Genomic DNA, 16,900 nt, shown 5'->3' on the forward strand with positions numbered 1-16,900 from the left:
ATTCTATTGTGTGTTCGTCTCTTTTCTAACATTGTTTAGGAGATTTATTCTCAGGAACACAACTAAAAATCCGGATTTATTTTCCATCACCAATACAAAGTCACACACCATTATATTCCAATCTCAATAAGAAATGTAAATACGACTATATTTATAGTATTGATTATATGTAAATTAATTAAATATAGTTAATTAGTTTTATTCTGTAAAGATAAATGACGTCAAGGTATTCGTAGATTTACATGAAGCTTAAGCCAGAGTCAGACGCTGGCAGCAGGACGCGGCGCCGCCTGTACGTCAACAAACAGGTACATGCTGCTGATAATGTTAATGATTTTTATGATATTGTGGAATATTTCACCAGTTTCATCAATATTTATAGTAGATTTACGTGAGAGGGTCAATCCTGAACTAGCCGTAGTGTGGTTGTTATATGTAAAAAACTATGTTGTCATGTTAGAAGTTGTATAAATTTTGTGGTGGCATATGTCAAGACTCGGCTTTTTGTATTTTCTAGAGTTTTCTTCATAATACAACTGATGTATGTATTTCAGGAACCATATAAAGTCACCTGTGAATGTATAACTTATCAGTGAACTATGTCTGGAGTCACATAGTGTTATTTATGATATTGTAAGTTTGTCAGATCTGAGTGATTATGTTTCACTAATGTTACACACAGTATAGAGGTAAATTATATTGACTCCTAAAACACACATACTGCCATTATGGTCAACCAGAGAGAGGAATCTCTGGATGAGCTCAACTAATGTATAAAAATTATTACTCTTCATCTTAGAAATTACGACAGGGTCTTATATTACATCAACCAAGGGGTGTCAGGGGTTATGTTTTAGAGAACTGACTTGTAATAACTCTTAACTAAAACAATAATAAAAGGTTGTAATTTTTTTTGGTATTCTACATGTAAGAAAGAAATTTTTGTTATATATAAAATTTTCCTAAAGTTAGTGTTGTGATAGGGTGAGGTTTATTTATGTTAAGTTAGGATTAGATTAGATTTATTTTTGTTAGATTAGGTTTATTTTTGTTAGGTTAGGATTAGATTAGGTTTATTTTTGTTAGATTAGGTTTATTTTTGTTAGGTTAGGATTAGATTAGGTTTATTTTTGTTAGGTTAGAATAAGTTTGGTAAGGTTAGCATTAGGGTGGTTAAGTTAGGATTAGGTTGGGTTTATTTATGTCAGCTTAGGATTAGGATAGGTTTATTTATGTTAGGTTTGGATTAGGATAGCATTAGAGCGGTTAATCTTAAAATGAAATAAACTCAAATCTTAAGGTGATACAGTTCAGTTTTGCACAGCCTGAAATTTATAAAGAACATTATATACTCTACTGGATATAATGCCATTTTTACCCACCTTTAATTTGCATTGTCTTACAGGTAGAAGGAGTTGAGGATGGAGGAATATGAGCAGAAGATAAACTCGGGCAATGTCTTCCTACAAAGTCAGGTTGGTGAATATGTTACTGATACTATAATACTTTTCTCTTGTTCCAGCTTACAGGTCATATGTGTCTTGCTGTTATGAGTCTATAGGGAATTATTGGCGTCGTTATTTTTGTTGTGGTTGTTGTGTAGTTTCCGTATTTGCATACAAGTATATACTAATGGTATTTATGTTTGTTTGTATGTCAGGCTTTTAATTACAGGTACAGCACAGGTGGGGATATGTAATGTGTTAGCAATAATTTATCTTATCTCTCCCAGCCATTCTCCTGCTTATAAAACTCCTTCATCATGGTGATGCCACTTTTAATATTTGATTTAGTTAACTTGAGATGATTTTATTCAGCTCAGAGGTGACCCTATATACAGGGGGTAAGAGTGAGTGAGAGTCCTATGTACATGAGAGACTACTGTTGTGATAATGAATAAAAGTATAAAAGTTTGTAATGCAAGTCACTGAAATTACTATAAAGATGATAGAAATTAGTATGTGTATTTTTTCAGTGTGTTATGTATACCGTATTGTCCTAATTATGCATATTGTTAATCTGTTTCTTATCTATATTGAACAAAGCTTTCATATACAGTAGCTAAGGTCTTTATTATTCTGCTAATGGTTAATCTTCCTTTCAGGCAATTACAAAGCTGCATACGAAAGCGGTGGAAACTCACAAAGATGCAACGTCTATGTATGAGGTAAGCAAAGGATAGATTACAAGATGACTGCTGGTACCTATAAGATATTAATTTATATGTCTTTCTGTTATCTTCACTCATCATCTAGTTCTGGTGAGGTAAATCAAATGACTGACAGTGAATGAAAGGAGAACTGTGTTTGTTCTTGATTTTAGTTATATTACACTATAGTGATACAAGAGCTTATAAGAAATGAAAAATACCATCTTTAGTAATGATGTATTATCTCCCATCTGTGTTTAGTCAGAAGAGGTGAAGTGCCTGTGGCAGACAGCCAACAAAGGGGATGTCACAGAGGCCACCTTGGCTATCGAGACATTGGTGTCGCTGGTGAAGGCTGGACTGCTGCCTGTCCCGGCCACCTTGCAAAACTTCCTGGCAGATGTTACTTGTGCTAAGTGAGTACCCGCAGAATGATCACTTAATGCCTATTGAACGTTAATCATTTGTGTCCACATGTGCTGAAACAAAACAGTAGGGAAAGTCTTGTTAAAGAAAAATTGTTGGTACCCTTGTTGATTTATTTTTAATGTTTTTGAAGTTTAATACTGTACAGTATATTATGTGTTATCATAATTCTCTGTCTTGCCAGGTCTCCAAGTGCAGTTGTACAAGGTATAACAGAGATTGTGCTGTTGTCACAAGTGGAGGTTGATGGACAGCTACAAACCCCTTTCACGGGTCCTCCTACCGGGCCAGTCCATCCCTTTGTGACCTTAATCACCAAGCGTTCAGATCTGATTCCTACTGTGCTGGAGGAAGTGGCTAACATGTTGAGGCATCCAGACCCAAAGTATGATCACTGGTCTAAGATTCTTTTCAGATCTTTGTATTAAGATATTATAGTACTGTACTGTATAGTGTATTGTCTTAATAAAGTTCAGATTCAATAAATTGTAATCTTTGGGAAGGAGATGTGTTCAGATTTTTTAGGTATATTGGTTAAAGAATGTAATGGGTATGTGTGTTTGTTGGGTGTAAGATTGTCTAGTAAAAGAATTTCTATTAATGTGTTGTGTTTGAAAGGAATGTTAATGCACCCCTCAGAGAGATGGCTATTATGGTGACAAACAGACACTCTAGAAATATAGTCTCCAGTGTTAATGTGTTGGATAAAAATATTTTTTTTTATGCCTTTGCTGCCATCAACACGAGGCATTAGTCGTTTGCTTTGCCCATCATGCCGTTGTATGTGCCCATACACAAGGTGTTAACATTCATTATTTTTCTCCAACAGTGTGAGGGCTTCAAGTATTTGTCATGTGCGCCCACTACTGCTACACACTTTCTGCCTCACGGAGATGACTCTGGGCATCGCAAGACCACTGCTTGCACTCATTGTCAGCTCACACATCACCCACGCTGGGATGGATTTAGTCCCTCTTCTGTGTCGAATTGTTACTCTTATTAAGGTAATTTGGGAGGACAAGAATAGTAATAAATGTGAGGAAGGATGTACAATTGATAACAGCAGAGTATGTGAATGATGGGAGAGCATTGCAGTGAGTTATGAGGATGGAGAGTCTGTTGTTACACTTGGCTCTGCCCACCTTGCAGTTTAGTAAGAAAAAGCTTGTTAGAATGAGAAAAGTATTGATTATAATTAGATTACTTTGAAATATCTGCTGGCTTGTTATAGTGAAGAAAGTATTAATTATAGGTTACTTTAAATAATTCTCGACCTCGTTTTAATTAAAGTATCGTTAACATTCAGGACAGTACCAAAGACCATGTGGAGAGGAAGGTGATGGTATTGACGGCCCTGGCAGAGATAGCAGTAGGGGAAAAGTTGACCAGACTACAGTCTGCACTTCTTCCTTGCCTAGTGATGGCTGTTCCCCCAGCCATGGTAAGTATTAATTCTCCTGTGACTAAAATCTCATTGGACATTATATCTGACATAGTATTCTGATATCTTGTTGCTGAAAGATTGTTTTGTGTGTTTTGTAATTCTTAGTATAAAAAGTTATAACCAAATACAACAATAATATCCAAGTAAAATTTTTGTTGTAATGTTGGAACCTCGATTCTCTGTTAGTTTACCCCTTGGAGGTTCCACTACCGTACCGAGCGAGTAATGTAAACGTATCTACCCACAGAAACAGGGATTAGGGACGAGGACATTGGAACGCTATATCAATGTTTTGGCCTCTCGCCTTGGACGCGGTTGTGACGTAACCGTGTGTGCTCTCGCTGAGGCTCTCCCACAGACATCTGGTCAACTGCAAGTCAATTTGCTCAAGTTGGGTAAGAAATGGCATAAAATATCTGTTCCTTGGTCATAGTATAATGATGTATTGCAAGAAAAATTATAGACTGTTGAATCATATCTTTGTACACTTGGTCCAGAAGGTTTTTTTATGGAGGGGTCCGATGGATTTCAAAATGAACACCACTCTGTCTGTCTGTCTCCCTCTCCTCTACTCTACTCTACTTTACTCTCTCTCTCTCTCTCTCCTCTACTCTACTCTACTCTACTCTACTCTACTCTACTCTACTCTCTCTCTCTCTCTCTCTCTCTCTCTCTCTCTCTTTATTTCTCTGATTTAATAACTCATCTCTACTTGAAATTAAAGATAAACAAATAATTCTCAGGTGCAACGCTGCTGTCTTATAAGGATGGGAACCCTCTCGTAGGTGCAAGGCTTCTACCGTCCCTCCTGCAGGTGTTGTCAGCCCCGTGCACCTCAGTCCCTGGCCTCACCACCGCTGCCGCTGCTTTGGTCTCTCTTGTACAAGCTACACCTGCTCAAGCATCTTCTAATACCCAACTGGCAGGTAAGTTTCTGTATTTTTTGTATTCAGTAAACTGTATTTTATTGCTCCTGTATCCAGTAAGTTGTATTTTATTGTTGCTGTATCCAGTAAGTTGTATTTTAATGCCCCTGTATCCAGTAAGCTGTATTTTAATGCCTCTGTTAGATATATATGAGAGTTTAATGCCTATACAGTATATGTGAGGGTTTTAAGGGAAATACATATTTTACAAGCATTAAGCTGTGTTGGAAGTATCGTGACTCCCTATGTGTATTTCCAGGCAATGAACACTGGGAAACGCTCTCTTGTACATTCTCAAGTCTGGTCTCTTACCTTCCTGCCCTCGAGTTTTCTGACCGCCTAGTGCGAGACCCACAGTTAGCCTCCGATTGGTTGACAAAGCTAGCATCATCGACAAATCAGATCTCGAGTTTTTACCACACCATTGTCACGTCCGTGTTCCTGTACCAAGGCTCGACGACTCAGTCTGTCCAGCAGGCAACAAAGGTGTGGTCAGAGATACTGTTTTATTGCCTAAGTTACAGTGACCTAAAGATTTGTGTTGCCCAGGGATGTAATTACCACAATCAATCCAACAGTCTAAAGTGGAAATCATACTTAGAGAAGGACTACTTTTACAACATTATGTGGTTAATAATATAGAAACTCCTCTTTTTGTTGTCTCTTCATTATGTCATTGTTGTTATTCTTCTCTTGTTGTCTCTTTATTATATATCATTGTTAATACTGTATCAACATTTAGGTCCTGGAGCGTGAAGTGATGAAGAAGAAGGTGCTGTCTCTCGAGGTGTTCCCCATAGTGTTGTACCGCCTGGGCCGTGAGACCGACCCAACGACGCGCCTCACTATCCTCTACACTCTCCCTTCTCTCGCTGTTAATAAGGTAACTTTCAATTGGGTTATTAAGTCACTTTATTGATGCAGTGTGAGTTATAACACATAAACCTTTTCTGTATCATTGTGTGAGATTTAGGAACCTTAAACCAATGGAAAATAAACCTGATTGTGTTCCAAGACTGCAAAATCCATGCCACTTGGGGTATGACTTAAACCTGTTGGGTAATTACGATCTTGCTTCATGGCCAACACAGTACATAGAAATTAGAGAGGAAACTGAACATCATTCCCACACTTTGGCAAAAGAACTGCGAATGTTACTGTACTGTTCATTATTCCATACTCAGATGAACAGATCACTCGTGGCTATTAGCAGGTTTAATACGAGTCATGTCTAGTTTTGTAATGTAAATACTAATCTGTGTGTGTCTCTCAGCTGTGTGTAGCTTTGGTGCTGAAGACTCTCCTCGCCTTCTGGTCGTCTGGGTCACTACGGCCACTCGTGCTGCGTCTCATGTATGACCTGTGGACGGTGGAGCCGAGGACCTATTCCTACCTCTCCCAGCTCATCCACGACAAGTCCATAAATACTAACGAGATTCAGATTGCCCGTACTTATGTGGTGTCCAGCGTGTGTAGATCAAAGTAACTATTGCTGGTATTTAGTAAACATAGACTTTCCCTTTCCTTTGTTGTTAGTCATTCTATCTATTTGCTGTAAGAGATGTATTCTGTTATGGTGTTAACTTTCCACAACAAGGCCTCATGATTTTATATGATTTATCTGTCTACATCATCACTAATCTATTAAGATTGAAAAGATTACATTTATTTACTCGATGATAGAGTTTCTTCCCTTTTGCTTTGATCGATTAATGTATAAATAGAAAGATAAAATATTTAAGAGTACAGTATTACTTTATAGAATTTATATTTTTTTTGCAGGCCTTCTCAACACGGCGAGGAACTTTTGCCTCTCCTCTCTGGTTTCTTGAATGATTGTCGGGAACAAGACGGAACAGCACAGACTCTCATAGCCCTCGATGGTATTTATGATTTATGTACCAACCAGATTATAGATCTCCGCACAACCTGGCGTGTTATTGCCCCCAAGTTGGTCCGAGATAAGAGACCCGGGGTGACGGAGAAGCTGTGTTCGCTACTTGGATTGGTTCCGGTGCTCCACGTGACCAGTACCGAGTATGAGAAGTTCACCTCAGACGCCCTCACCATTCTCTGGAACTGGGTTGCCGCAAACCGGTCTCTTTCAATAGTAAAAGCTGCATATAAGTCATTAGAAAAATTCCAGTATGATAGTTACACCCTCAAGATGCTTCCCCAGTATGCAAGGGAAGGTCATCATTTACCAGCTAGCATGGCAGCCACACCTTTTGAGGCTGCCCGTAAGCCTGAGGACGTGTTGAAGTACGTGCCTGGTGTAGGATGGGTCAAGTTAATAAAAGGCTGCCCGGAGTCTCATCTGGAATTCGTTGAGAGCTTCGTCAACTCACTTGTTTCACGAGAAGTTGCTGCACTTCCCAAAAGTATATACCTAACAGCTGTTCAGGAAGCCAAACGCAGAGGAATCAAAGGTAGTGGTGGTGGTCAACCTGAATCACAATCCTACAATTTTTTCAAAGATATGTCAACTCTGAGGGCTTTGGTAAACTTCCTTTCGGAATTTCCCAAACTGATGGAGCGTTGTGAAGATGCCCAGGTAAAGCAGAGGTTACTCAGGAGCTCAGTGTTGATGCTTGAAGCACTTGGTCAGTCTTTACCTCGACCATATCCTGCCTTGGATTGGTCTTTTCTGGAGAAGGTACTGACGATAGCTCAGGCAACCTGCAATTATGATTGGATTACAAGAATAAGACACAGTATGTTCCAAATTACAGCTCGTCAGTGTAATAAGTCTGGCTCAGCTGTTGCCATAATAAGCAAATGGCTGGTGCCTGCACCGTCTACTGGTTTAACCCGAGAAGATGAAATTGTACTGTTCAAGCTGCTGGATCATCTTGGTCGTGGGTTGCCACCTACAGTCTTGCAGCCATTCTTGGCTTATGTTTTTAATCAACATTTATCAGACACAATGCACATGAAGGCACTCCTTGAGGCTTTAAAGCCTAACCTTACTGCTGACTTTATCTTTGATACCAACAGAAATGCTCTGAGTAATGCAGTAGAGAATCTGAATGAACACATAGACCCAACAAATGAAATTTTGTACAAGGCATACAAGGCGTGCGTGGCCGACCTTCCTCAGAAGCACATTGAGCGTCTCACCTCACCGTCTCTCTGGTGGGAGGTCACCGATGAGCGACTGTACCGAGCTGCTGTGTTGCGGTGTCATGTGGCAGAAAAAGACCCAGAGGAGTTGGCTTTGCCTTGGTTAAATGATCTGGTGGACTCTGCTGCATCCCTACCCGGCGACCGTTCTCATCTGCTGCGGGTGATGTCGGATACGTTGGTCGTCCGGTGTCGAGTGAAGGAGAGCACCACCTGGTTCCTGCAACTCCTCGGTAGACTTAGAGATAATCTGAAGAAGAAGCCCGGAGATAATCTAGTGGCAGCCCACGAACAGCAACAAAAAGTAACCTTCTACTTGGATTTGGTAGTGATGGGACTTGTCGTCTGGTCAGATCTGTGGGCGACCAATCACATGGAAGTCCTGGCCGAGTCTCCTGCACTCCGAGACCGTCTCCTACTGCCTTCCATAGTCACTCTGTCCGGTCAGCCTCAGTGGAAGCAAACCCTCAATCAACTACTTAACTGGCTTGCATCGTGCCACTCTCTCATGGGTGATAACGTCTCTTCCCGTTACCATCTAGGTTCACCCACCCTCCTCCTGGCCACCCTCAATCCTAGCCTCACTCAGGTTATGTGGAACAAGGTCATTGCTTTACTTATTTAAACGCTATAGTCTGTCAAGTGATATTATCTTCAGTATATAACTCTTCCCTACAGATTAAGGTGGATACAGATTTATTCCCAATACCTCTGAACTATGAACATGATATCCTAAGAACAAATTGAACTAGTCTCTCAACCATGGGATCAGTGCTACCATGTATGGAGCTCTTATACATATTTGACAATCTGCATTTCATAACATTTTTTTGGGGGGGTTTATGGCTACTTTTGTTTCCTACTGCAGTCTGCTCATTTTCCCTAGTTTTCACTCTTGTTCTTTCATTGTTATATGTACTGCAGACACTTGTATTATTTGTTTTGCTTTCCTCTATTTTATCTACTTTGTTTAATTCATCTTTTGCATCATGAAGGTTATTTACAGCAGAATGTTTTGTGGTGGAATTTATCACAGCACAATGTTCACTATTATGGAATTTTGTCCTTCACTCTGCTCTTTATACTTCAGAAAAACCCAGTGATTCTGTTCCTTTATTCTCCGTAGATCGTCCACCATGGCAAGCCTTTTTTAGAAAATATCTCGAACTCTTGACTGCTCTCGTGGCTATTGCATATTCATATTTGATGCTGAATGATAAAAAAGATTCACACTTATTTTTGGTAAACCCTCAATTTCCATGGTCTGTATATTCCAGTTCCAAGCCGTCCACTTCACTATGCTACGGATGATGCCAGAGTCTTGGACAAAAAATTCGTAAAAAATTCAGATTATTTTATATTCTCCGAGTGATTCTTTATACAGTACCTCAATTAATCTCAGAAAAAAAGAGCAAACATTTCATAACGTAGAAATTACAAAATACGGTACAGTAATAAATTGAACAGGGAACCGCGTCTATATTCATCACGGTAAACTCATCCATTGTGGGCTTCATCGTCAGTTTATGTCATTAGATTCATCTTACACCTGCCAGAATCACTATTAATGTTGGTTACAGTGGCTGGTTACTCCTCAAGTTAAGACACCCACACCTGCCTCAAGTACACATAGAGAGAGGAAGGGAAGTACCCACACTGTTGGTACTAGAGAATAGGTGAGTGTTAATTATCTAGTGTATTGTAGTGGTATAAATTATTTTATTTAGTACATTGTAAGGTTAGGTTATTTATTTGTACAATTTAGTGATGGTAGAAATTCAGAGGCCCCATGACATTCTAATTTTTCCAGTCGGTTTTAAAGTTTGGTGGAATTCGATATTGAGGAAATTTTTCAAGAACATTTATAACCCTTGTGGAAACTGAGGGTATACTGTATAATGGACCCCTGATATAACATGACTTAATGAAGCGTGAAAGTTATTCGTTCCTCTCTCATGTTTTAAGAGGTCGAGCGTGTATATGTTATGTTGAAATGAGAGCATCATATTTGCTGTTTATTCTTTGTATGATATGTATATGGTATATTATTACTATTAGTTATTAAGAGTAATGTATAAGATTTCTACTTGTTGCATTGTACTAAAAATAATGTACAGTATTTACCATTGCTGATTATATATGCACACACTGTAATATGGTATTTTTATTGGTACAGTATATATTTTTTATTTATTTATTTATTTTTTTGTAAACGGAAGTAAATTTGAATTGGGGTTGTTATTTAAAGAGGTCTGATTGAAACTGAAATGCCAATCATGATGAAAATTTTAAGATGTATATTGAACTGTGATAATTGTAGGTGTTGAACGTTACCAAGTGCTATGAGATCCGTCACAGCAGGATAATAGGGGGTCGGTAGATGGTGGCTACAGTGTTTAGTGTGTGGTTAATCAAATCAATAATCTGGTGCAGAGGATTCTTCTCCGAGGAACAGTATAACGAAACACAAAGGTTAAAAGTTATAGTACTGTACACAGATTATTTTTGTATTTACATATTTTGTATTATTTTTTGCATCTTTTTTATTTTCAATGATGAATTTAAATACCAGAATACCACAAGGGTAATATTTACTGTATATCATGAGATCATAATTATATTTGATGAGATTTATTAGGACATTTCTCAAGGGGAAGAGCTTCAACGTAGGGCCCATAAAGAGAAGACTGCTCTGTGCTGACTGTCAACGGATTATGTTACCAGTGTGAGTCTTGCTGTGGGTGGTTATCTAGCATCATGGAGTTCACTGTCAAGATTACACTCTGCACAAAAGATTAATAATGATGAAACTGCACCTCTCTTTCAATGACCTGAGAAGTTTATTTTAGGGGGATCTAGAATTTGGTTGGATATTTAAACCAAATTTTCAGGTGAGGAATTTATCTCTTATTTTCTTCTATAGCAAGACAGTGTTTATCATACCTTTTTCCCAAACTAGACAATTGTTGAAGTCACCAGAGGCAGATACTGGTGGTTTATAAAGGTGGGACACACACACACACACACTCCAGCCCATGGTATTGTATATAGATATGTGGGTGGGTGGAGATTTTGTCACTGGATTGGGTTAGACTAAGATTGGTTCGGTAAATACAGTACAGGTATCAAAGAAGAGAGACTATTAGTGGAGGAAATCTTGCAAAAATAGAAGCCTCAGCTAGGGAAATTTTACTAGAATATGGGGCCTTAGGGGAATCTTGCAAGAATAGAAGGCTTTGTCAGGGAAATCTTACAAAAATAGAAGCCTTAGTCAGGGAAATCTTGCAAGAATAGAAGCCTTAGTCAGGGAAATATTGCAAGAATGTGGGGCCTTAGCGAAATCTTGCGAGAATAGAAGCATTATTCAGGGAAATCTTGCAAGAATATGGGGCATAGGGAAAAAAGACCCCCCCCCTAAACCCCACTTTTAATAGCGAAACAGCCATCGTGACCAACTGTACAGTACCTCCTCCCCCGCGCCAGACTTAAATAAAAAGTCTTAAAAATTAATTATCATGATATATTAAGAGGAAATGGATTATTGCGGAATAATAATTACTTTAATCCCGAAGTATATATTAATTTATATTTATAGTCATGAAAGGGCACGATTGATTTATGTCACAGCTCGACAAGACTTGATTGGTCCGTGTTGTATGACGTATGTAATCATTTAATCATGTCAATGGCTGTAAGGTGTTCGACATGGGGAATCAATAGTTGGTGAGATGTGTGTGTGTGGCCAGTTCACCAAATATCTTTAAACAAAAAAAGAGAGGGGGAACATCTTCAGTACCGGGAACCATACAGTAGAAAATGACCATAAAATATTAACTATAATATCCCAAATAGGATAAAAAATATATATTACAAGAATTTTAATCAGAAATAGCCTCTGTAAAGTACTGTAATATAACGTCAGGTAGATTAGGCAACCACCAGTTCCTCTCCTGAAAAAAAAAGGTACTCCATAAAAGCTAGAACGCAGCCAGCCCTATAAACAAAAAATAGATCTATAATTGTATCTAAGATTTTAATTATAACTTAAACTTACCGAAGAAGATAAAGTAATTAAAAAAATGTATTTTATTGATGATTTAATTAAAAAAGATATGTAAGTGAAGGTTAGGTTGCAGGGAGTCACGTGACCTGAGGCGCCATATCAAAACAAAACTTGTTAGGACGAGAGAGTCGACGCAGGTGCACCACGACCCTCAACCCACAGCACCACACAGCCTCCTTCCCAGTCTCTACCATCTCTCACCTAACTACTAAACCCACCTGAGAGATTAATTCACCCCTAAGACCCCGTGTGAAGGTAAACATTATTGGAGATCTATACTGTCAGGGAGGGTGAGGATTGTAGTGATGTTTAGTATCTCAAATAATGTATAAATATTCACTAATTTTACTCTCTTCTATCTTTATTTTTAATGATTATGGATGATTTAAGAATGTTAATTGTGTTTAATTATGGTGACGGTGTGTGTGTGGTGGTTAAATGTGGTTAAATGGGATATGAAGTTGGTTAAAGAGATGTGATGCAAGTCGAGTGATTCCTATATAATTATTTCATATTCCTTTAACTATTTCTCTTTATATAGTTTTGAAAATAAGGGAGTTTTTATATCAGAAAGTATATATAATTCTAGTTTATATAGTGATGTGATGAGTTAATGATGTGAAGCTATAATTACACTCAGTCAAGCTATAATTACATTCAAAGTCAAGCTATAATTGTCATATATATAAGAGAATAATTATAACTATCATTCAGGAAGAAACATTGAAAAAATTAAAAGATTATGGAACAATTTGAATCATAAACACAATAAATTATAAAATGAAATTATTACTGATTTTGTCTCACCACTATACAGGAAATTTTGATGTGATATTAAATACAGATTGATTTTAGTGTCAATAGATAGTTATTTAGTAGAGATATAAGCATTACTGTAGTTGATAATGATATAGTTTTAGCATGAGGAGAGGAAGGTGTTAGTGAAGGAGGTGTTGAGTAAGAAGTTTGGAAATTAATCACCTGAACTAAGATGCCAGAGTGTTGAGAGCTGTCAACTTACACTAATAGGAATTTTGTGATGAAATTTATACCTACCATGTGTTTTGAAAGTCTCTGCGGTACAAAGGCTGGAAAATGTTGGTGGTAATACTATACGACTGTGGCCCGCTCTTGGAATTAACTTTAGAAAATTTATTCATAGAAGATAATAACTTTCTTACGTAGGGAAATTGACAAAAAGTGCGTAAGGAATATGTTTTGTGTAATATGATTTGTAATTTTTTTTTTTCCGTCTTAGGTTTACCGAGGAGATACTGGTGATGTCCGTGAGCCATGTAGGAATGTAGCGGCAACTGTTACTGTGGGAATGTTAGCAGTTTAGTGCAAGCAAAGCATTGTATTTATAGGTTCCTTTCAATTTTGTTTTTGTATTTTAACCAAAGAAGGTAACTGTAGTTTTTTAGATTAGGTTAGGTTGTTTTCGTTTATTTTATGAAAGATAAATTATAGAATGTTTGAGTACAGTATCTGGTACTTGTAGAGTGGGCCATTAACTTACCATTGTTGGTTTACCAGATACTGTACTGCTACATTCTTTAATTTATTGTTTATAAAATGAATCCGTTTGTCCTATCCTAACCTAATCTAACCTAACCTAATCTGGTATTTTGTATTTTATTCTTCTAAAGTAAAATGAAACTTCTATGAAAATAAGTGTTTGAACAGAAACAAACATCACTAAATGGGGAACTTGTCGGTGTTGTTTCCCAGAAGTAAATATAATCATAAAAGTTAGTTATATTATGCAAATGGTGTTCCTTGTGTGTTGTGTGTTCCTTATTCCACAAACACCGGCTTATGAGTCTTAAATCGTAAGCTGATGTAATTACCAACTTATATGGAGAAATTTTCACTAAGTTGCTTACTAACAGTGCACTATGGTCATCAAGTATTACCATATTTATGTTAACGTATGGTGACTCAAGAAAAATGTACCAATATACAAAAACATAGTTACCTTTTTAAAGTATGTTTTAAGTAAAAGTATAAAGTAATTTAGATGTGAAACACTCAGATAAAAAGAAATAACTTCTTTGCTGAATGATTAATTTCTTCTAGAATTAAGTTAAAAGTTGTAAAGTAAATATTTGTTAAGTAATGAGAAAATAATGAAAAAAAAAAGATAGTAATGTTGTATTTAACAGACATAAAGCCATTCTCTCCTTTGATTACATCCAGCACGTCTAGAAGTACAGGATATAATTATTGTTCTAACCTAACCTAACCAAACTTGTGTGTTAATAATTCAAGTAGATGTGAGTGGTGTGAGCCTTATGGGGAAAGTAGCTGCTAATGTGTTTCTTTTATTATTATTATTATTATTTCAGTAACTTAGAGATGACTGATGAGTGGAGAATAGCCAGCCTCAGTCAGACCATAGATGACGATGACGACGACGACGAGGACGAACTGGTGCCTGCGACCGCTGGACAGGAGGATATTGACATGGCATCTCCATCACAAGACAGCACCTCATTACTCAGTGCCATGACAGACTCGCATGGTCCAGGTATGTTTGGTACAGGTACGGTACATGTTTTAATTAGGAGATTGGGACTCGGTGCATTTAACTTTTTGGTACTAATTCATTGACCTTCTTTTCATTAATGTATACTAATTTGTTAACTTATTATTGATGGAAAATTGTATTGTACTTCTGCTGAGCATTCATGTGGAGGGTTGATGGGTTTGGTGGGTGCTAGGGAGGTGTTTTTGACCTTAGGCTGCAAGAGAGGTAACAGCACCCCTTTGGCCAGCTGAAGTCACTGGCTGGTGAGTTCCTGCATGGATATTATTCACCCACACTGACAATTACTGTAGTTTAATGTATTTATGATAATTTATGTATCTTTTTTGCCTGGGTGAGTCACTGGCATCATTTTTCATAATTATTAGTACAGTTTAACTGATACTTAGATGAAGACAAAAGGCCACTGGATTCACAAATGAAAATTAAAATGAAAATTTTAATGTTTTCAAAGTTAGAGGTGTTGAATTGTTTGACCCACTTCAATGTAAGTGTTGCAATCATGGTAGATCTGGGTGTGTGGAGCTTGAACTGAGTTGCTCTGAAATGTTTTGATTGACTGATAAATTAGTGGGTGGTGTCTTGGAATCACTCAATTGTGTTCCCAAACTTTAAAAGAAAAATGTTCTCCATCCAAGAGACATTACCTGAAGTCCTGGTTTGAATGTGTGTCAGTTTAGTTTATACAGAAGTTAAGTGATACTTCATCTTATACTTCATAGATAAACTTAAATGGAACTGATAACATTGAATAATAAATTCAGTTTCTATATTTATTAATACTAAAAGGCCTGCCAAGTACAATTATCTTACAAGAACCAGAGTTCTCACACAGAGTGGCCAGTGTCCTTAAACTTCACAGGATATCTACATTGTAGTGCAGGAGTAATATAACTGCTGTTTCACAGGACATTTTGTAACATTTTATAGTGTGAAGCAAATGTGAAATTAAATTACATGCAAGTTACACTGCTTGTAATTCAGTCATAATTGGTAAGCACATTTTGCTTCTTATATTCCTCTCAAAAACATTTCACTCCATACACTGTGCTGGCTATATCCTTGGCATTCACAACAGCTCTTGAGTGTCATAGTTCTCTACCTGGTGTTAATATCTTTAAAAGTTCTCGACTTGTGTTGTCTGATTGGTTACTTGCCACATTGGTGGATATGACAAATAAAATATAAAATTAGTAAGTTAATTGCTACATTCAATTGTGAATGCAAGATTACAGGTGATGTAGTGTGGTTCTCTTGCTGTAAGAGGTGTGTTCATCCATAATAAAGTGGTCCTCATCTTGTAGGTCGCAGAAAGTTGCCTCACACACTATCACTTGGGTTACCAGAAGATCCGGAGAGTGAGTCTCTCCCTTTCCTGGCCCTGGAGTGGGACTCACAGTTCCCAACCACGCCTGCACAAGAGAATGGACGCTCCCCAGATAACAATAATTTTCTGAAGGGAAAAGCAGAATCTCTAGATTTTAAAGACAATGGCCTAGCCAGTGAAAACTGCAATGGTCAGAGTGAAGGAGAACCAGGATGCTCAGCTTTATGGGGGACCAAAAGTACAAGTATGTGTGATACACTTAATATTTTTGATGTGCTTTTACACCTTTTTAAGTCTGTCTAGGCTTAGTGTTTATATCAGTTCTGCACTATTACAGTTCATGAAAAAATCGTTTTATCAAATAAGTTATCTATCATAAAGGCTGTATAGGTGGGTAGTCTGAACTCTCAACCCATGTGACAGGTGTTCAGTCCTTTGACCAGGCAAGATTGGTGGATGCTGTACTGTATTATTGTGTTGTGGTTTGTGCTGAGTTGGCCACCAGCCATATTAGTGTCCTGGGCTGGAACCAACCAATAGTGTGACAAGTGACTTATACGAACATTGGTTATTGTTAGGTTCATTGGTTGACAGACAGTAACCATAAGTAAATATTTTATATCTCTTCTAAAATAATCTCCGTGAAGAAATATCTCAATCAGAGAGTTTTTACTGCAAGAATGACTTAATTTTCTCATAAACCCTTGAATACTAATCACTAACATTTATTTTAATATGCTAACCAGAGTAAACTATAATATCAAGGGTAAATGTTTCATACAGTATTGACTTTATTATCTCTCAAATTAATGTCTTATGATCTGACTGAGGTTGACAATATACAGTAAACTTAATCTATGATGTACGTATTCTATAAACACAGGTAAGTACAGT

General features: G+C 37.4%; 1 protein-coding gene across 1 annotated transcript; it reads left to right on the plus strand.

The window, feature by feature from the left end:
• The first annotated feature begins 256 nt into the window (after nt 1-256).
• On the plus strand, nt 257-10,883 carry LOC121869593 (focadhesin-like). The gene is made up of 13 exons (XM_042371030.1): nt 257-308; nt 1,406-1,475; nt 2,105-2,167; nt 2,411-2,565; nt 2,760-2,960; nt 3,405-3,579; nt 3,882-4,016; nt 4,267-4,414; nt 4,763-4,945; nt 5,205-5,431; nt 5,688-5,828; nt 6,219-6,427; nt 6,728-10,883. The coding sequence occupies exons 2-13, from the start codon at nt 1,422-1,424 to the stop codon at nt 8,691-8,693; spliced, it is 3,657 nt and encodes a 1,218-aa protein (XP_042226964.1). The 5' UTR covers nt 257-308; nt 1,406-1,421; the 3' UTR covers nt 8,694-10,883.
• Nucleotides 10,884-16,900: the final 6,017 nt, after the last annotated feature.

The sequence above is a fragment of the Homarus americanus genome, unplaced genomic scaffold (assembly GCF_018991925.1).
Source record: "Homarus americanus isolate GMGI-L3 unplaced genomic scaffold, GMGI_Hamer_2.0 scaffold23578, whole genome shotgun sequence".
NCBI lineage: Eukaryota > Metazoa > Arthropoda > Malacostraca > Decapoda > Nephropidae > Homarus > Homarus americanus.